Raw genomic sequence first — 20,627 nt, 5'->3', positions numbered from 1 at the left:
GGCACCTGTGATATTTTAATACCTGTATACAGAGTGTAATGATTGAATCAGGTAACTGAGATACCTATCACCTGAAGTATTTATCCTTTCTTGGGACATTCATTTCTGAAAAACATCTGTTACTGCCGGGTGCAGTGGCTCATGCCTATAATCCCACACTTTGGAAGACCAAGGCAGGTGGATCATTTGAGATCAGGAGTTTGAAACCAGCTTGGCCAACATGGTGAAACCCTATCTCTACTAAAAATACAAAAATAAAATAAAATTAGCCAGGTGTGGTGGCGCATGCCTGCAATCACAGCCACCTGGGAGGCTGAGGCGGGAGAATTGCTTGAATCTGGGAGGTGGAGGTTGCAGTGAGCTGAGATCATGCCATTGCACTTCAGCCTGGGTGACAGAAAAACACTTGTTATTTGTGTTAACATATGATGGGTTTATTATTTAAATTAACATATAAATTTTTGCTTAGTTTTAATTTCAACTGTGGCAAATACTAATAGGCAAAACCACATAAACAGAAGCCCCTTAGGGTTCTCATTTTTCAGTTGTGAAAAGATCCTGAGACCAAACAGTTTGAGAACAGCTGTACTGCCGAAAGTCCCTGAAAACAGGGAGCTAATTGTTGGACCCTGTGCCCGGCTCTGCACATCATCTTCCCTCCTTAGTCCCTCAGCAGTTCTTTGGGGTTAGTGTAATTCTTTTCATGTCTGTTTCACAAATGAGGAAACTGAGGCACTGAGAATGAATACCGGGCACAGGTCTCACCATGCAGAGGTGGGAGTGCCGGCATGTGGGGATGTCCCAGAGTGATGTTGCTGTTCTCAAGCCAGGAGGAAGGCAGATGCGGGGGATGGTGGGGGAAGCCTGCTGTGTATGCTCTGGTCCTCCGCCTAGTGCGCGGTGCTCAGCCTGACAGGGAGGTGCATCTCTGTGCGCTGTCTCCTTTTCTGAGGCCCAGGAAGACAGGCATAGGTTTGCTGTGGCAGCGGGAGGCTTAGGAAATCAGAGTTTGTAACAGCTTGACTCTGTTGAGGCACATGCGGTGTTGGTGTCCAGGAGTGTACTTGGTCTTTGTAAATATCCCACAGTTTGCTGCTTTGGAGTGAAACAGCTTTGAATACTGGCTCCAGCCAAACTGAGGATGTGTGCACTTTACTTACCTTCTCAGAGCCTCAGTTTGCTATCTGTACAACCAGGACAGTGAGACCTTATAAGGATGTTAAAAGGATTGAATGAAAGAATGTAGGCAGGGCTCCTTCACAAAGGCTCACATACAGCAGGGTGCTTGAATATAATGTCGCCTTGGACAGAGTTCAATAGGTCAGAAGGGTGTGCAGTGAAAACAGTCTCCCCTGCTCTCTCCACCATAGCTAGCAGTAACTGAGTTCTTACAAAGCCTGCCAGAGAGATTTTGTGCACGTGCCAGTAGGTGTGTCTATATTACATACGTGGGTGTGTGAATAGTCTGTTTTTTAACACATATCAAAGGTAACACCTGATCCACAGCTCTTTCATTTTAGCGCAGAAAGCCAGTCATTTAGATTTTTTGACAGCTGTGTAGTACTCCATCTGTGAATGTACCCAGGTAGATCTCACCAGGCCTCGTATTCATGAACATTGCGGTTGTTCACAGCCCTTGCTTTGTAACTGTGCTGCGGTGTATAACCTCGCTCATGTGCAGGCGTGGTGGAAGGGAAATTTTCAGGAGTGGAAATGCTGGGTCAGCGGGCACATGCATTTGTCATTTTGTAAGATGTTGCCCAATTGTCCAAAGAGGTGGTGCCAACTATGCTCCCCCCACCCATCTCGCTCTGCGGGGGAAGAAAGAGTTGTGCCTTGGGCTTTGAGAATTTAGAGGCATTCTCATTCTGATTCAGCATCAGCTTGACAGCCTGGAGAAGAACAGTGCTTCTGGAGAACAGGGAGCAAGAAATTCACTACCAGTAAGTGGCCAGTGCTTGGTTCTTGTTCTTTTCTTGTTCTGTTCTGCGTGTTTGTGTTCCTTGAAGACTGTCACTCCTGGTGGTTCATTGAAAGTGATATCTAGGCCAGAGTGCTTTTAATGGCTCCATCTGTGGGACCAGACGAGGAGGAGAGACAGCCTCCCTCCAGGCCCTCAGGCTGCATCTGTTTGCAAAGGGCCAGGCCAGTCCTGCTGTCCAGGGGGAGTCCTCCTCAGGACACCACATTTGCTTAGGAGGGAGCCAGTCTCTCTGCCCCTCTTTGTTTCTCTCTCTGGCTTGCTCTGGATAAGTGGAAGGAAATGAGTTACTTTGCCAGATGGGTGAACCTGAGTACCGAGCTTTTTGTCCCCTCAGTGGTGAGAGCAGTGGTGTCCATTTTATTGACATTACTCCTGTCTGGAGCAGCAGCTAGGCTTGCAGATGACTCCCAACTCTGGGGTCCAGAAGAAGCCAGGGCAGCACCCCCAAGCTGAGAGGGAGCGGGATGCGGCAGGTAGAAGCCAGGCGGCAGCTTCCATCGGCCTTGACAGGTGCAGAGGGGCCGCCACCCCTCCCTGAGCTGAATGAAGCCTCTTCATCGCAGGGTGGTTTAAGTGTGGCTTGCGGGTGGCCTACCTGGTAATCAGAACTTTTAGGACAGTATGACATAAAAAAACTATCACTTTTCTTGAAAGGAGGATTTATCTCGAGAGAATACAGTGAACCAACGGAAGCAAAGACATTTTTCTTTCCTTGGATAAAAATTCAGACAATTATGGTGAATGGATTAGTAAACCATAGTGATGTGTTTCCACAGACATTGCAGTTTACAGTCGACAACCACAAAGACACTAGACTAAGGTTCGTGAGGGCTCCAGGAGGCTGGCTCAGTAAAGAGTGAGATGGCCTGGATTGGAACACCGCCCCTTCCCCAATCTTGGGTCAGTGAACTCACATAGTGTAGTTATGGGAACAGACTCAGCAAGCCAGAGTCCAGGGCTCTGCCCCCATTCCTTGAGTAGCTTTGGGCAAATTGCTTAACACCTCCTGCCCAGTTTCCTAAGCTGTGAGATGTAGATGATGATTATACCTAAGACCGAGTAGGGATGAGGTGAGTTGACACATGAAGCACTGAGATGGTGCCCAGCACATAGTTAGTACTAAGCAACTGTGATTAGCACTGTTGTTGCCATTATCATTAACCTGCGAACTTCTATTTTATGTATTTTTTTTTTTTTTTTTTGAGATGGAGTCTTGCTGTGTCACCAGGCTGGAATACGGTGGCACAAATATTGGCTCACTGCAACCTCCACCTCCCAGGTTCATGCCGTTTTCCTGCATCAGCCTCCCAAGTAGCTGGGACTACAGGTGCCCACCACCATGCCCAGCTAATTTTTGTATTTTTAGTAGAGTCAGGATTTCACCATGTTGGCCAAAATGGTCTCGATCTCTTGACCTCGTGATCCACCCGCCTCGGCCTCCCAAAGTGCTGGGATTACAGGCGTGAGCCACTGTTCCCAGACCTTCAATTTTCTTGTCTGTACATTTTTTACAGAAATAGTGTGGCATATGGCAGGATTGGACTTTCTGGCTCTCTGGCGGGTGAGTGAAGGCATGTAGCTGTTTTGGCCAGTGAGATGTGAATACAAGTGGTGTGTGTCCTTCCAGGCCAAGCATTTACTCGTCAGTGCTATGCTTTCTAGAGCTCTCTCTCTGCCCTTCGGCATAGTGACTGGCGACATGGTGGCAGCTCTGTCATCTCGGTTCCTGGGACTGGAATTGATGAGAACACTCACCACCGCCTGAACCATGATGCATGTGTTATTAGTATGAGCAAGAAATAAAATCTCCTGTACAGCTGCTGAGATTTGGGGGTTGTTTGTTGCTGCAGCACACCCTCATCCATCCTGATTAAGACAGAAAGTCATAACCGTGTTGAGCTTGGTGAGGATTAAATATTGTATGTAAAATGTCCTGCACAGTATCAGGTACATGATAGTCGTGCATCTGATTTGGCTTCCTTCCTGGCCAGAATCTCCTACTGATTTTTAGCAACAAGTGTTGCTTCATCTTTCAGCGGAGTTTCATAGGCCTTGACCCTTTACCTCCTGTTCTGTGCCTTCTGCGTGAAGGCAGAGCTGCTGCCCTGGGTAGGGCCCCGCATGGTGCCCCATCCGACCCATTCCCCAGGAGTGGAGAAGGCATCCATCTCAGTAGCATCTTTCAACTTGTAATCACAGTTCCCGCTCCCCCGTGACCAGAGGCTGCAGTCACCCTGGGACTCAGCGGTCAATCCTGGAAGTTAAAGTGGCTGCTCTTCAAGTGTGCTTAATGTTTGGGTGCATTAAGTTAAAAGGCTGGAGCGTGTGGGGAAGGTGCTGAAACCTTGGCCGGCCCTCTGGGTCTGTCTGGACCTCCCTTCACTTTCCAGACTTTGGCTGCAGGCAGACAGGTAGGGCCATGTGTAGAGTAATCCTATGATTCATTGTCCACAAGGGATACTGTGCATGTGTCTGGGTGGGGAAGGAGACACAAGTTTGAGAGCATTGGTTGGTGGCACTGTTGATCTTGACCTTAGAACAGCAGGCCAACCCAGGTTGTCTCACTGCCCCACTCCCAGAGGCTGCGGAAGGGCTGTGGTCCTGTGCTGCTGGGGTGGGCATTGGCTGGGGGCTGTTTGATTCAGGGACCTCATGGGATGGCCTCAAGAGGAAGACCGTTAATTACCAAGCATTGTCTGAAGCAGGCATCCTCACCCCTTCCCTGAGCCTTGCTCCATTCTAGAACTGCCCGGTGGGCAGCCCATTTATGTGCAGGAGGCGTGGGGGCCAAAATGAGGCAAGGAAGATGGGGCGAGGCTGAGGACTGGGAGGTCTAAGTACTGCCCAGCAAACTGACCACCCCCTGAGACCAGAAGGCGTCAGGTCTCATTTCACGATTGTTGTGACTTCACTGCAGGTTTTAGATCTTTTCACGATAAAAAACTGAATCAAAACCAAAATAAATAATTATACACACTGAAAAACATAAATAATTCTGATCAGTTACATTTTAAATAAAAAGATACATAGAGTATCGAATAAAGATACATAAAGGTTTTTTTGCTATTTATTTACTTTTTATTTTTGAGACAGTCTCTCTGTCACCCAGGCTGGAGTGCAGTGGCACTATCTTGGCTCACTGCAACCTTCACCTCTCAGGTTCGAGCAATTCTCCTGCCTCAGCCTCCCAAGTAGCTGGGACTACCCCATGCCCGCTAATTTTTATACTTTTAACAGAGATGGTTTTTTACCATGTTGGTCAGGCTGGTCTCGGACTCCTGACCTCAGGTGATCCACCCACCTCAGCCTCCCAAAGTGCTGAGATTAGAAGAATGAGCCACTGTGCCCTGCCAGCCTTTTTTTTTTTAATTCTTTTTTTCATTCAGAATCTCACTGTCACTCAGGCTGGATATAGCGGTGCAATCTCAGCTCACTGCAACCTCCGCCTGCCGGGTTCAAGCAGTTCTCCTGCCTCAGCCTCCCAGGCAGCTGGGGACTACAGGCGTGCACCACCATGCTCCGATAATTTTTTCGGTTTTTTTAGTAGAGACAGGGTTTCACCTATGCTGGCCAGGCTGGTCTTGAACTCCTGACCTCATGATCTGCCTTCCTTGGCCTCCCAAAGTGAAAATGCTGAGATTGCTGGCATGAGCCACCGTGCCTGGCCCCTTTTTTTTTTTTTAATGGGCCATTGAAAGGTGGCAACATGGCTGGGCGCCCTCACACATGGTTGCTGCCAGCACAGCCTCTGAAACCCAGGCAGGGGACCTCAGGCTGGGTGGCTGGTGCATCCTAGCCTGTGCTGCCAGTCCTCAGGAGGGGACAGGAGAGCGAGGAGTCCATCCTACCATCTTCTTTCCTCCCAGTGCTGACTGAACACCTCCACCTTCCTGAGGAATTAGGAGCTCAGAGTCTGCAGTCAGGCCCCAGTTCCAAGAATGTAGCCTCCAGTCTCAGGTTCCTCATCAGTAAAATGGGACTGGTGGAAGTGGGTTTTTGGTGGGGCCCAGGGCCTGGCAAAGGGACATGTTGAGGTCCTCGCAGCTCTGTGTTTTCGTGAAGTCATCGTTGGTGGAATCCTGACTCGGATGCACCAGTGCATACTTGGTGCCAGGAAGGGCCAGGTCTCGCGTTGCTGTCAGCCTCAGCTCCTGCAGGGTGACTCTGAGCCACCATGCAGGTTGTTCACTGCATAAGGGCACCCAGCTTCATGCGGGCTGAATTTCAGCTGCATTTTCCTAAGTCTTGTGCCTGGGTGCAGAGCCACATCTGCCATTACAAGATTTGGCTTTTCCGAGTTTCCTAAGGTGTTTTCCTGCTAAGCCAGAGACTGGTACACTGCCGGTACCCTGGCAAACCGAAAATTCACGCTGCAGGAGTGGGGAGGGGTTTTCAGTTTGTACCAAGGGGCCATGTGGATTGGCCGTGGCCCTGAGCTCCCGAGGTGATTTAAGCTGTTCTGAGCCCTGTGCCTCTGTACTTACCCCATGCTCTAGTGAAAAATGACCGAGCTGACACCCTGTTTTTGAGCCTTGCTAACTCTTGGTTAGTGGAGGCAGATGGGAAGGGGTTAGTGCTGCTGCCAGACTAAGTGAGGCCTTGCTGAGCATGGCATGGAAAAAGCAGCTCTGATGGCATCCTGGTTCCTATTTCTCTCAGAATAGGCCTTTAGCATTCTGTCACTGGAATCTTCTGTGAGTGTGGCGAGTTTTCTCCGGAACTCGAAACTCGGAGTCTTCCGAAAGTCTTACCCTTGGCTACTTTCTTTCCTTGTGCATTTAGTTAACTTTCCAAAGATGATGGGAGAAGCCAGCTAGGCACACTGTTACTTGGCATATTTCAGCCGAGTCTAGGTAAAGATTGCCATGGGGAGCAGTGCTTCTAAGTGGATCCACTCCTCTTAGCAGGGAGAAGGGTCGCAGGTCTGTGGCCTTGCAGCGTTGTGCAGTTACACCATGCTCCTTAAATCCATCAAAGCCCAGGACGACGCTGAGGTCATCAGAACAACTCTGTGGTATGTGCAGAGGGAGAGTGTCTGATTGATTATGGCCCCAAAGGTGTGAGCCCTGGGCATAGGGAGGTGTCCCAGGACCTGCTTTTTGGCCCTCTCACATGCTCCCCACACCTGCCACTGGTGCCTTTGGCTTAGGCCCTACTATGAGGCTGGGTATATAACTGGTACTGAACACATATATCTTGAGCAACTGAAAATAATTGCACAGACCCATTCTCCTGAGTGCTGGATGGAAGGGGTGGAGGGACACAGAGCTGAGACCCCCTGCTTGAGACAAGCAGCCCCTGATCACCAATTCAGGGCACTTGATAACCTCCTGAGTCCTTAAGTGACAGGACTCAGCGAGAGGGGGCAGACTGAGGGACCACAGGACTCCACACGGCCCTCTGCACAGGCTTCCATCTTGGGTAGGTGGCAACTCTACCCAGCATCCATTCCCACTCCCAGCCCTGGTCCAGTCCGTTCAGCAGTCCTGGGGAAAGAGCCTGCTTCATTCCTCAAAATTCCAGTGAACATATTAGTATAGAGTCTCATCGGTCAGTCCTGGGTGTAGGCCCCATCACAGCGGTCGGGAGGATGACACTGGCTGATCAGCCAGGCCTGGCATGCGTCCACTCCCCACCTGATCCCCAGGGCCCAGTGATGTGCAGCACCCGGGGGCCAGTGCCCATCCTGGGATCCCACCTGCTGAGCTGCCTGGAGGTGGGTGGTTCCGAGAAAAGTCAGGGTGTGAGTGCAAGGAGGAGGCAGCGTTGCGCTGGCATGAGTGAAATGGCACCTGTCCACCACATGTCACTTGTCACAGCTGCCTGGCCTGCATTCACCACTGCCTGGGCCTTCTCTTCTGGGTCTTGAAAGTGGCTGGGCTGGCAGTCAGGGTGGAGGTGATGTGAATGAATTTCGTATGCTTTGTCTCAGGGCTTCATCATGGGCATAGGAAGAGATGGACAGGTCCATGCCATCAAATCGAGTGACCTCTGTGCTAAAATCTGTCCTAGCCATTGAGGTCACATCAGCGAGCACCACGCATGGGCCTGCCATTCTGGGCCTCTTGTGCAGCTGGGGAGACAGTACACAAATAACATCCCCAGAACCTGAGTGGGCGTCAGCATCCTTGCCTGTAAGGTGGGGCTCCAGTGCCTCAGATGGGATCAGGCTGAGTCGATGAGTAAGTGGCTGCCATCAGTTGGGTCAGGGGCAGGTGCTGCCCAGATGGTGGGACAAACCGAGGAAACAGCTGGGCAGGTGCTTCTGCCCTTGGCACAGAGGTGCCCCAGGCTGGCAGCTCCCTGGGGGGTGGGAAACTGCCTGGGTGTGTACATGAGTTGTCAGTGTGTACGTCAGCAGACAGGCATTCTTGGCGCCAACTTTGGCGGGATATCTGTCAGCTTTGGGACCCTGGGCTGCTGCTCAGTGTTGGCTTGGAGAGGTCACTGCTCTGCCTCCTTCTCAGGACCATTGTGGCTGCTCTGTTTTAATTTGCTTTTTGGCTTTCTCAGTCTTTTGAGTCTTGCTTTGTCCCGCCCATAACCCCCTCCAAAGGGAGTCTCTGCCTGGGTGCCCTCGAAGGCACCCCAGTTAACACAGCGCCCCAGAGTGGAGTTGGTACTAGGTGTGTTGGTTCCAGGGCCGTAGTACTAAGATGAGGTAGCTGGGATCCCAGCGGGTGCTGTATGTAAGGAGAATCCCAGAGGGGCTTGGCCCCGCACCCGGAGTGTCCAAGCCCAGGCATTCAAGATGCTGTTCAGCCCAAGATCAGTATGAGCTACCTCCCGGCAGGGCAAGGGTGGGACAGGGGGCCTGTGCGATGAGGTGCCTAGGGACCTAGAGCAGGGAGGCCCTTGGAAACACAGGTGTGTTGATAATGGAACTGATACCAGCATCAGGGCCCTTGAACGTGACCTTAGTGGAGAGGGCTTGGGCTTAGGAGTCCCAGGGCTTGAACTGGAGTTCTTCCTGGTCCTTGACTCTAGTTTCCCCCAGCACAGTCTGCAGGCCAGAGGCAACAACTCTTAAAATGTCCTGACACTGACTGGGCGCGGTGGCTCACGCCTGTAATCCCAGCACTTTGGGAGGCCAAGGTGGATGGATTGCCTGAGGTCAGGAGTTCAAGACCGGTCTGACCAACATGATGAAACTCAATCTCTACTAAATACGAAAAATTAGCTGGACTTGGTGGTGCATGCCTGTCATCTCAGCTCTTTGGGAGGGTGAGGCAGGAGAATTGCTTGAACGCAGGAGGCGAAGGTTGTGGTGAGCTGAGATTGCGCCATTGCACTCCAGCCTGGGCAACAAAAATGAAACTCTGTCTCAGAAAACACGTCCTGACACTGTAGGGTGGTGAAGGAGGGGACAGAGCCACATTTGGGAAATTGTCTGATGACCAAGGGGCTGGTCTGCGGTGAGGAAACTGGAGTGAAGGTTGAGCAATCACAGCAAGATTTGGGGAAATGTCGCAGGGTCTGGAATTCAGGTTGGGCAATTCTGATCATTCATGGCCGAGCTGTTGGCACAGCCTCCCTTGGACCAGGTCAGCGCAGCCCCTCAGGCCCCGTGCCACTGCATCTGAGGGCCCAACTTCGAGGATGTGCTCAGGAAGTAGTTGCCATGTATCCACCACGTGTCAGTTGTCCAGTGAGTTGTGGAGGCCTGAGTAGGATGGGCATCTCACTTTACAAGAAAATACTAGTGAGGTACAGGGTGGAGGTGGAGCTGGGACCACAGTGTACAGCCTGGACCTGCTTCCAGTGCTCTCGCCCCAGCCCCCAGAAGGGCTGACCTCATCGCCTCGGAGCCCTGTGGACTGTGGGCTGCAGGGTTGGACAGCAGTGCCTTAGGCAGGTCCACGGTCTGCATTCTGCCTGGAACTTGGGGACTCAAGCAGCAAGGCCAGTTTGGCCCCTGTGCCCTCCCTGCCTAAGCCCAAAAGCAGGGACCTTGCCTAGCTCTAATCCCTTCAGTTTCTCTGGCTCTTGGCCAGGGGAGGAGTGAGCAAGAGAGAGTCAGGTAGCCGGACACTCATTTCTAATTTCATTGAAGCATGAAATTGCTTCCTTCCTTTACCAGATTATTACCTAAGTAGGAAATTGACTTGGAGCAGGAGGCTGCAGGGGAGTTATATACTTTTGAATATTAAAAATGAAAAACTTTGTTGTTTAGGGTTTTTGTTTTTTGGCCCCATTACCAGCAGGAAGACAGCAGCACGGGCTTTTAGGGAGTCAAGATGCTGGAATGCAGTTTGCTTTTTGGCCACATTTTCTCTAGGCATACGAGTTTTGCTGGATGTTAATGACAGTGCTTTGAAAATCCCCCGGATCGAGCAGGCAGTGAACCTGTTTGTTGGCACAGACCATCACTCTGAGCACCAGATCGCCAGGCGTGGTGGAGAGGGGCAGACGAGGGAGGCAGGGGAGGTGTCGCTCAGACCTAGGATCCTGGAGTCACTTGGGGGACTGGGGAAGCTCTGGCTGCATGTTCCTCTGCTTTGGCTGAGGCAAATCTGGATCGCTTCAGTTAGAGTTCAGCATGTCCTGCTGTCATTTGGGCCTCTGCCTTGGTCTCGAGTGTGAGTCACTGGTGGGCCTGCCTTCAGGCCATCACTTGCACAACTAGGTGAAGACCGCTGTACCTGGATTCAGAGAACATGTCTCCACTGAGCACTTGGGCCATGATGGCGGCTCGTGGGGATATTCCCAAAGGCAAGGGGGATGTCTGGCCAGTACCACCTGGAGCCCAGCCCAGGGCAGAGTCTGCTGGGAGCAGGGAAGAGGGTACATGAGGCTCTGCTTGGGTGTCCATAGCTAACCCTGCAAGGATCCGTCACCTTGGACAGAGATCAGGCTCCAGAACCGGACAGCCCATGTGAGAATCCTGGCTGTGGTGTTTTGGGTAGTTTCTTTGCTTCTCTGAGCTGTGGCTTCTGTAGCTGTATAGTGGGACTCCCAAGAGAAGCTTCTGCAGAAGGCTGTCATGAGAGTGGAATGTGGTCTAAGGCACCAGTTCCTTAGCTCTGCCGGACACCTGCCTGAGTCAGGAACACCGCCTGCATGTTCTCTTAACCATGGGAGGCAGCCTCAACTCGAGCTTGGCTGCAGGGTGGCTCATCGGCAGGCCAAAGATATTTGTCCCAGAGCTGGCCCATACATGGAGAACAGAACCAGTTTCTGCAGGGCAGGGTGAGACCCAGCCACTCTTGCCTGTGTTGTCCTTGGCGACGTGGTTGTGGGAGAGGGACTTGGTTTAGCAGAGGTGAGCAGAGAGGGGGTGGGAGGGGGGCAAGGGGGCTTGTGCTGAAGAGTGAGCCCTGAGAGGGCAGATGGACAGGAGGGGCTCCTCTGACCTGTGGGCTTGTTCCCTCACAGGCTGGTGCACCATGTCGGTCAGCGTCCATGAGACCCGCAAGTCGCGGAGCAGCACAGGCTCCATGAACGTCACCCTCTTCCACAAGGCCTCCCACCCGGACTGCGTGCTGGCCCACCTCAACACGCTACGCAAGCACTGCATGTTCACTGATGTCACGCTCTGGGCGGGCGACCGTGCCTTCCCCTGTCACCGTGCCGTGCTGGCCGCCTCCAGCCGCTACTTTGAGGCCATGTTCAGCCACGGCCTGCGGGAGAGCCGGGACGACACTGTCAACTTCCAGGACAACCTGCACCCGGAGGTGCTGGAGCTGCTGCTGGACTTTGCCTACTCCTCACGCATCGCCATCAATGAGGAGAACGCTGAGTCGCTGCTGGAGGCGGGTGACATGCTGCAGTTCCACGACGTGCGGGATGCCGCCGCCGAGTTCCTGGAGAAGAACCTCTTCCCCTCCAACTGCCTGGCCATGATGCTGCTCTCGGACGCCCACCAGTGCCGCCGGCTGTACGAGTTCTCCTGGCGCATGTGCCTGGTGCACTTTGAGACGGTGCGGCAGAGTGAGGACTTCAACAGCCTGTCCAAGGACACGCTGCTGGACCTCATCTCCAGTGATGAGCTGGAGACCGAGGACGAGCGGGTGGTCTTCGAGGCCATCCTTCAGTGGGTGAAGCACGACCTGGAGCCGCGGAAGGCCCACCTGCCCGAGCTCCTCCGCAGCGTGCGGCTGGCGCTGCTGCCGTCAGACTGCCTGCAGGAGGCCGTCTCCAGCGAGGCCCTCCTCATGGCGGATGAGCGCACCAAGCTCATCATAGACGAGGCCCTGTGCTGCAAGACCAGGATCCTTCAGAACGACGGCGTGGTCACCAGCCCCTGTGCCCGGCCACGCAAGGCAGGCCACACGCTGCTCATCCTTGGGGGCCAGACCTTCATGTGCGACAAGATCTACCAGGTGGACCACAAGGCCAAAGAGATCATCCCCAAGGCTGACCTGCCCAGCCCCCGGAAGGAGTTCAGCGCCTCGGCAATCGGCTGCAAGGTCTATGTGACGGGGGGCAGGGGCTCCGAGAATGGGGTCTCCAAGGACGTCTGGGTGTACGACACTGTACATGAGGAGTGGTCCAAGGCGGCGCCCATGCTGATTGCCCGCTTTGGCCACGGCTCAGCTGAGCTGGAGAACTGCTTGTATGTGGTGGGGGGACACACGTCCCTGGCAGGTGTCTTCCCGGCCTCACCTTCTGTCTCCCTGAAGCAAGTGGAGAAATACGACCCTGGGGCCAACAAGTGGATGATGGTGGCCCCCTTGAGGGACGGCGTCAGCAATGCTGCAGTGGTGAGCGCCAAGCTGAAGCTCTTTGTTTTTGGAGGAACCAGCATCCACCGGGACATGGTGTCTAAAGTCCAGTGCTATGACCCCTCAGAGAACAGGTGGACGATCAAGGCCGAGTGTCCCCAGCCTTGGCGGTACACAGCCGCCGCTGTCCTGGGCAGCCAGATCTTCATCATGGGGGGTGATACGGAATTCACGGCTGCCTCGGCCTACCGCTTTGACTGTGAAACCAACCAGTGGACACGGATTGGGGACATGACCGCCAAGCGCATGTCCTGCCACGCCCTGGCTTCCGGCAACAAGCTCTATGTGGTCGGGGGCTACTTTGGGACCCAGAGGTGTAAGACTCTGGACTGCTATGACCCCACTTCAGATACATGGAACTGCATCACCACGGTGCCCTACTCACTCATCCCCACGGCCTTCGTCAGCACCTGGAAGCACCTGCCCGCTTGAGGAGCACCTGCCGAGCCCAGCCAGGTGAGCCCCTGGCAGCCCAGAGCCACTCTGGGTCTGGAAGGGTCATGGGGGAATGCAGTCCTGCCTGGTCCCACTCTGGGTGAAGGTCACCGTGTCTTCCAGGGAAGTCTGGGTGGGCAGCAGGTGGCTGGTGTGCTCTGGCGTCAACTCCTGGCTTTGCCTTCTATTTGCAGTTAACCTGGAGCAAATTATTCAACCAGGCTGCAAAATGGGGACAAAAACCTTAGACCAGCAGGGTGGTTCCTAAACATAGCTACACTTCAGAATCACCCAGGGATCTTTTGACAATGCTGTGTGGAACTTGGGTCAACCTGCAAAGTGTGAGGGTGCGATCTCCACACAGCCCGCTCTTAGTTTTGACACCAGGTGCAACAAAGGGGTCCCCCCCAAACCACCCTCTGTCAGTTTTGCCAGTAGGACTCACAGAACTCGCTGAAGGCTATTAGGCTCACACTTAAAGTTTATTACAGGGAAAAGATACAGATGAAGCTAAGCCAAGGGAAGAAATGTGTAGTAGGGCAGAGTCCAGGAGAATGGTCCCCTCCCCATGGAATCGGGACAGTGTTACTCTCCTGGCACTGATGAGTGATGATATGCATGAAGACTGCCAACCAGGCCCAGGCGCAATGGCTCACACCTGTAATCCCAGCACTTTGGGAGGGCTGAGGTGGGCAGATAGCTTGAGCCTAGTTCAAGACCAGCTTGGGCAACATGGCAAAACCCTGTCCTACTAAACATACAAGAAAATTAGCCAGGCGTGGTGGTGCACACCTGTAATCCCAGCTACTGGAGGGGCTGAGGTGGGAAGGATCACTCCAACCTGGGAGGCAGAGGCTGCAGTGAGCCAGTATCGTGCCACTGCACTCCAGCGTGGGCGACAGAGCAAGACTCCATCTCAAAAAAAATAAAAAAGATTGCCAACCAGCATGTCTACATGGTGGAGTCCCCCAAATAAAGCCAAAGCCTGCATGGTGGGGACAGGCAGCCTTGGTTTGGGTGCTGTCTCTCCTGGGGGCAGCTGTGTGCTCACCAGCGTGCAGGGGCTGGGGAGAGGTCCTTCCTCAAAGCCGGCAGGCGTCTGGCTTGAGCGAGGTCATCCTCGAGGGCCTTGGAGTAGGACTTCCCGCAGAGCGGGTGTCCATGGCTGCTGCACCTTCACTGTGTGGAATTGCTGTGAAAACAGGTGACATGCAAGGGGCTCTGTAGGAGGTGATAGTGGGACGGAGACCCTGGGAGCAGCTTGGGCCAGGCTCTGCAGACCCTGCAGTGAAGGGAAGGAACGGGCGGGAGGAAAGTCTCATCTGCTGCTGGCGGAATCTCCTGAGAAGCTGAGCTGCGGGCAGGGTCAGTGTAGGGTCCTGCCATGAGAGAGGGTGTCCCAGCCAGCCTGGCAGGTATGGGGTAGATGCCAGAGAAGGAATTTGTGCCTAACACGCCCTCTGTGGCCCGGCCTGGGAAAGGCCAGGGTGTGTGCCACTTGGCCTTTCTCCCAGCTCTTGCTCTCCTGGGCCCCTCACCCCTGGGATGGGGGCAGGAGATCCCTGGGTACGCTCTGCCTTCAGCCCTAGAGGAGACTATGGAAGACGAGCTTTCTCACCGGAGGGAGCCTCCCACAGCGCTGGGTGGTGGCACTGATCCCCGTTTGTGGGCTCAGCTTCAGGTCACAGGAACCCTGTCAGGAGCTGGCCTGAGCTAGAAAATTAATTTTCTCAATGAGCCAGCGGCTGCTGACACAAATGCTGAAAGCTCTCCCTAGCGAACACAGTCATTCTTAGCTGGGATTGCTTCTCAATGGAACCTGATGGTTCAGCCTCTAAATCAGACCCAGCCAAGCCTTTGAGTCCCTTAAAGAGACACAATGCAGCCCGGGCACGGTGGCTCAAGCCTGTAATCCCAGCACTTTGGGAGGCGGAGGCAGGCGGATCACGAGGTCAAGAGATCAAGACCATCCTGGCCAACATGGTGAAACCCCGTCTCTACTAAAAATACAAAAATTAGCTGGGCGTGATGGCGTGCACCTGTAGTCCCAGCTACTCAGGAGGCTGAGGCAGGAGAATTGCTTGAACCCGGGAGGCGGAGGTTGCAGTGAGCCAAGACTGCCACTGCACTCCAGCCTAGCGCCTGGCGACAGAGTGAGACTCTGTCTCAAAAAAAAAAAAAAAAAAAAAAAAAAGACGATGCAGGCGAGGACGGCCCAGGCCCAGGCATCAAATCGGCAAACACGGTGTTTGGGCTCACAGAGGCCAGCATGAATAGGAGCACCGCTTTGCTCTTCTTTTTTTTGAGACACAGTCTCGCTGTGTCACCCAGGCTGGAGTGCAGTGGAGTGTTGTCTGCAACCTCCACCTCCCAGGTTCTAGCAGTTCTTGTGCCTCAACCTCCTGAGTAGCTGGAATTATAGGCATGAGCCACCGCACCCGGCCCGCTTTTCTCTTTTACAGCTTTTCTGTTTTCTTTTTTTTTTTTTTTGAAACAGAGTCTCGCTCTGTCACCCAGGCTAAAGTGCAGTGGCGTGATCTCAGCTCACTGAACCTGTCTCCCAGGTTCAGGCAATTCTCCTGCCTCAGCTTCCCAAGTAAGTGGGACTACAGGCATATGCCACCATACCCAGCTACTTTTTGTATTTTTAGTAGAGACAGGATTTCACCACGTTGGCCAGGCTGGTTTTAAACTCCTGACCTCAGGTAATTCACCTGCCTCAGCCTCCCAAAGTGCTGGAATTACAGGCATGAGCCACTGCGCCCAGCCTTCATCTTTTTTTTTTTTTAATCTGCTCTCTTTGGAGAAAAATCAGACCTGCCAAATTTCCTAATTTCCTGAGGAGTGAGATTCTAAGAGGATACTGGCATTTCCTCATTAATTCCCTGTTGCTATTCTCTAGGTCATTTAGGAACCTGGGGAATGTCACTTGTGGGAAATGGAGGCTCCTTCCACCCCAGGCCAGCCAGCCGGGGAAGGGTGAGGGGGCCCATGCCCCTGGCCTCAGGCAGCTAAGACCATCTCTTGTCTGAGCCTCCAGACCAGGGCTGCCCCAGAGGCTCCCTCCCACCTCGCGCTGGCTGTCAGCTGGACCTAGTGAATTACGTGCTCTTCCAGGAATTGCTCTGCTCCAGCGCCCTGGAAGGGAAGCATGCATAGTGTCTTTGCTGTGATTTTTTTGGCTGCTCCACCCTGGACTGGTTACTTGATTCCCCTGAGGCTCAGCTTCCCCGTCTGGACAATGGGAGTGGAAATTGTATTACTCATAGCACTTGAATAGAGATAAACGATTGCCACTTTCAGAAGCAGCTTTAAAAGGGGTAGCCATGGAGGACGGGGGATGCTGATGTTGATAGTTTTGGGGTGCTGTGGGCTGCAAGGGCCTCTAGATGTCCCTGCTTAGTCCCTCCCTCTAGAAAGGCCCATCCCCCCATGACTGCTCTTCCTCTGTGGGCACATGCCCTATTCCTGCCTGAGTCCTCCTCAGTCTGTCACGGAGTTGCTGTCATCAGCCCCATTTAGGGACGAAGAAGTGGGGACACAAGACTGAACCAGTCCCAGATCTGACTGGGAAGCTACTTCCAGACCCTGTCATCCCAGAGCCATGTCCCGAAGGCGTTCGTAAGCCGCTCTGGGCTGCGTGTTTCCCAGCTGCTACGCTGAGTCTGGGTTGCTCTTAGGCTTCTGTCATTGCCCTGCGTTCCAGCCGCTTCCTTCTCATGGGCCTGGCAGCCATCCAGAGACCCTCTGCGCAGCCCCTCCTCCGCCTGAGGCCGCCCCACTCCCATGGCTTCTGTCTCCTCGGGGTGACCCTGGGTTGTTCCCATGCTCTGCAGAGCCCCTCCTGTCCACCTTCTGCCTGGACAGCTCAGTCTCCCAGAGTGAACTGGGCTCTCCGCAGACGGGCCTGCAGCACAGAAACCAATGCCCAGGCATGCCTAGCCCTCCCCATGTCCCTAGGAAAGGGAGCCACAGTGTCAGCAAGCAGAGCTCTTGCTGCTGGGCCACTTAGGCGACCACTGTGGCACTGCCAGGGCTGAGCCGGAGGAGAGCCCCCGACTCAGGCAGCCGCACACTGGGGCCTGTGCTGTGGCTCTGAGTGGGAGGGACCGAGCCCTGGAACCAGACAAGGCTTTCAGGGAGCTGGGTGGAGTGCCCTCGACAAGGACGGGACCAGGAAGGGTGGAAACAGGTACTCCTGCCTCCTACCCCCCGCCACCCCAGGGTGGGCTCCCCCGTGACCATAGCACTCCTCACTGAGCCCAGGTCATCGGCCACCTAGAGTGTCATCTGGCAGTACCTGGGCCCGAGATGGCTTCTGTTGCCACCCCACCGCCACCCCCCACATTCCCCTCCCTGACTCTGCTGTCCCAGGCAGAAGCGGGGTTCAGGCCAAGGGTGCTGGTGAGAAGTCCAGCTCTCGCCAGTCCCCATGAACATGGCTGAATCTCCCGCGTCCACGCTGGGCCCAACTGTCCCTATGCCTGGAGGGCCCTTTGCAAGACTTTGACATAAGCTTCAGAAGCCACCAGGAGGACCCCTGGACACTGTGGCCTCTCCTCTGCACCCCGGATTGTGGCCCTTGTATGTCCCCAAGCATTTTCTTTTCCCTGTCCTGGCCTCCTGTTGGAGCTCTTGGTAGGTGTGAGCATCTGCATGGCATCCCGTCATACTCCAGAGCTGTTTGTCGGAGGTCCTGCTGTTACAGGGCCCCCACTAGGGCTCCGAGAGGGGAGACAGTTGCCATCAGATGAACAGCGAGTAAGGCTGGAGCAGGACTGGAGCCCTGAGTGTGCTGCATGCCTGCAGGCGCGTCTAGGGAGCTGGTCACTGGCATCCTCACATCTGCGTCCTTGGCACAGAGCACAGGCTTGGCCAGCAGCTGCCCAGAAGCAGCGGGGAATTGCTGAGCTGGAATCTGGGTGATAGCAGGACCTCCAGGGCAGCCCCTTGCTCCAGTGTTGGGGTTAGATCCATGGCCTAGGGGATAGCAGCCAGTGGCCGCAGGAGGCCCCTGGTTCCCCATAAGGGTGGTCTTGCTGCAAACCTTCCTTCCTTCTGTCTTCCACTGGGTACTCCCCCCAGGCCCTTTAAGGTGCAGTCCCCCAACCCTTCTCTCCCCACCCACCTCCAGCATGGGGGGCTGCCGAATGCCAGGCAGGCGTCCAGCTTCTGACAGCTTGTCCTCCCTTCACAGGCGTTACTGGGGCCTAGCCACTGTAGCCACTGGGGTGCAGGGCAGGGGCTCCAGTCGCAGCCCTGGGAAAGGCCAAGCTCATTAATCACTGTGGCTTACACTGCTGCAGAAGGGGCAGTGCAGCACCTTCTCTCCTGCCTTAAAAGAAGTTGCTACAGGCCAGGCAGGGTGGCTCACGCCTGTAGTCCCAGCGCTTTGGGAGGCCAAGGTGGGCGGATCACCTGAGGTCGGGAGTTAGAGACCAACCTGACCAACATGGAGAAACCCCATCTCTACTAAAAATATAAAAAATTAGCCAGGCGTGGTGGCACATGGCTGTAATCCCAGCTATTCGGGAGGCTGAGGCAGGGAAATTGCTTGAACCTGGGAGGCGGAGATTGCAGTGAGCCAAGATGGCACCATTGCACTCCAGTCTGGGCAACGAGAGTGAGACTGTCTCAAAAAAAAAAAAAAAAAATTGCTACAGGTGGGAAATCCCAGAGTGCAGGCCTGAGGGTTTCTACCAGCCTCAAGGATTGGGCCTGACTAGGCAAGTGCCCAGGATGGGAGTCCATCCGTCCAGTTATCAGCAGTCATTCATTCCTGTGCCGGGCTGGGGGATAGGGCATCATCCCATCCTCGATGGAACAGGCTGAGTCCAGTGGGGCAAGCCCTACGCCAACAGCCCACAGGATGCATGCTGGCCAGGGCCTGCTGCACACAGGAAATGGAGGGCGGCCGCTGCCCTCCATCCACTCTGCAAGCTGGAGGATTAGCCCAGGTCATAGATAAGGAGGCCAGGCCCCAGGGAGCACCTGCCAAAAATTAAGGGGACCCAGCCTGGGAGGGAACACAGGAGCCTGGCCTTGAGGCTCCCCAGATCCTAAGCTGTCGTCTGTATTCCTCTCAACAGCTCAGAGCACCTTGAGGGGTACCCCCAGGTAGGTGGCATGGATGTTTAGTTCCAGGTAGCAGTGAGTCCTCACCATGAAGGGACCACATGTCGGCATATGCTGTTGCTGGGACAAGGGCAGGATCGGGCGGCCAGGCCCCAGAGGACGGGGTTTGCCATCTTAGAGGGGACAGGGCCAGGATCGGGCAGCCAGGCCCCAGAGGACTGGGTTTGCCATCTTAGAGGGGTCAGAGCCAGGATCGGGCAGCCAGGCCCCAGATGACTGAGTTTGTCATCTTAGAGGGGACAGGGCCAGGATCGGGTGGCCAGGCCCCAGAGGACCAGGTTTGCCATGTTAGAGCATCTCAGGGGCCCCTGTGACCCCAGTTTCTCACTTGTGAGGAGCTTGGAGGCATTTGGGGACCTTCTCAGCCGCCCAACCCAGCCTCTGTATCCGGAAACAACTTGACCACCTGGGGAGGGCAGAATTCCTGCAGAGCAGCCTTGAGAGAGCAGAGGGCCCAGCACTGTGAGGGACGGAGAGGTGCACCCCACTTAAAGGGGAAAGTCCCACGGAGCCGCGGTGCTGCCTTCAGTGTTTTAATTGAAGTGTTACTAAGGTTACTTGGATACACACATACAACTAGAAAACTCTTACGTTCTTGGTCTTACACAACTGTAAAGCTAACACGTACAGGTTAAATACAACCAAAGCCAAAATCCCCGGATAGCGTCAACCATTAATCACGACTTTGCTGAGACTCCTTGCCTCGTGGAGCGGATGAACACGCAGGGTTGCTAGAGTGCTCTGCCTGCCTCTGCCCCCCTGTGTGGGAGGGCTCACCTCTTTCCCTTCCGAGGCATAATATGAGAGGGAACTTCTTATATTAGAGGAATTGGCTCACTTGATGGAGGCTGAGAAGTCCTATGATAGGCTGCAAGGTGCAGAACCAGGAAAGTCGAGGGCAGAGCTCAGGCCAAGTACTAAGGCCCCAGAGCCTGGGGCGGGGGTGGGGTGGTGAGCAGCAAGTCCCAGAGTCCAAAGGCCGGAGAACCTGGAGCTCTGATGCCTGAGGGCAGGAAGAGAGCAACCTAGCTCCAGAAGAAAGAAGCCTGAGTTCCTATTTCCTTAGCTCTGTGTTCCAGCAGGGACCCAGCCCATCAGATGGTGAGGGCCTGCACTGAGGGAGGATCTTCCCCACCCAGGCCACGGCTCTCACACTGGTCCCCTCTGGAAGCAACCACACAGATGCACCGGGGCAGCCCAGCCATTCACAAGTACCAGGCCACCTGCATTTCCCTTCCAGGAGAAGAGGGCCAGGCTCAGCGCCTGTGGCAGCACTTAAAATACACAATTTTCCCCCTCCGGGCATCTGGGTATCCCCGAATCCAATCAGCTTGACACCTAAATCATCT

The 20,627-nt window shown here is 54.4% G+C and overlaps 1 protein-coding gene across 2 annotated transcripts in view; it reads left to right on the top strand.

The window, feature by feature from the left end:
* Nucleotides 1–20,627, top strand: part of KLHL25 (kelch like family member 25) — a 35,744-nt gene that overhangs the window by 13,158 nt on the left and 1,959 nt on the right. Inside the window, exons 1-2 of one of the 2 annotated variants that reach the window (XM_012448901.2) lie at nucleotides 1,879–1,943; nucleotides 11,360–13,164. In XM_012448901.2, the coding sequence (XP_012304324.2) occupies nucleotides 11,371–13,140 (1,770 nt within the window). In that variant the 5' untranslated portion in view covers nucleotides 1,879–1,943; nucleotides 11,360–11,370 and the 3' untranslated portion in view covers nucleotides 13,141–13,164. Of the gene's footprint in view, nucleotides 1–1,878; nucleotides 1,944–11,359; nucleotides 13,165–20,627 lie in introns of those variants that run through there. The other variant, XM_064366105.1, reaches the window with a different exon arrangement.

The sequence above is a fragment of the Aotus nancymaae genome, unplaced genomic scaffold (assembly GCF_030222135.1).
Source record: "Aotus nancymaae isolate 86718 unplaced genomic scaffold, 86718_ANA_hifiasm-v0.15.2.pri h1tg000064l_0, whole genome shotgun sequence".
Lineage (NCBI taxonomy): Eukaryota > Metazoa > Chordata > Mammalia > Primates > Aotidae > Aotus > Aotus nancymaae.
Note: the sequence above shows the minus strand (reverse complement) of the source record. Positions and strands in the feature narration are given on the sequence as shown.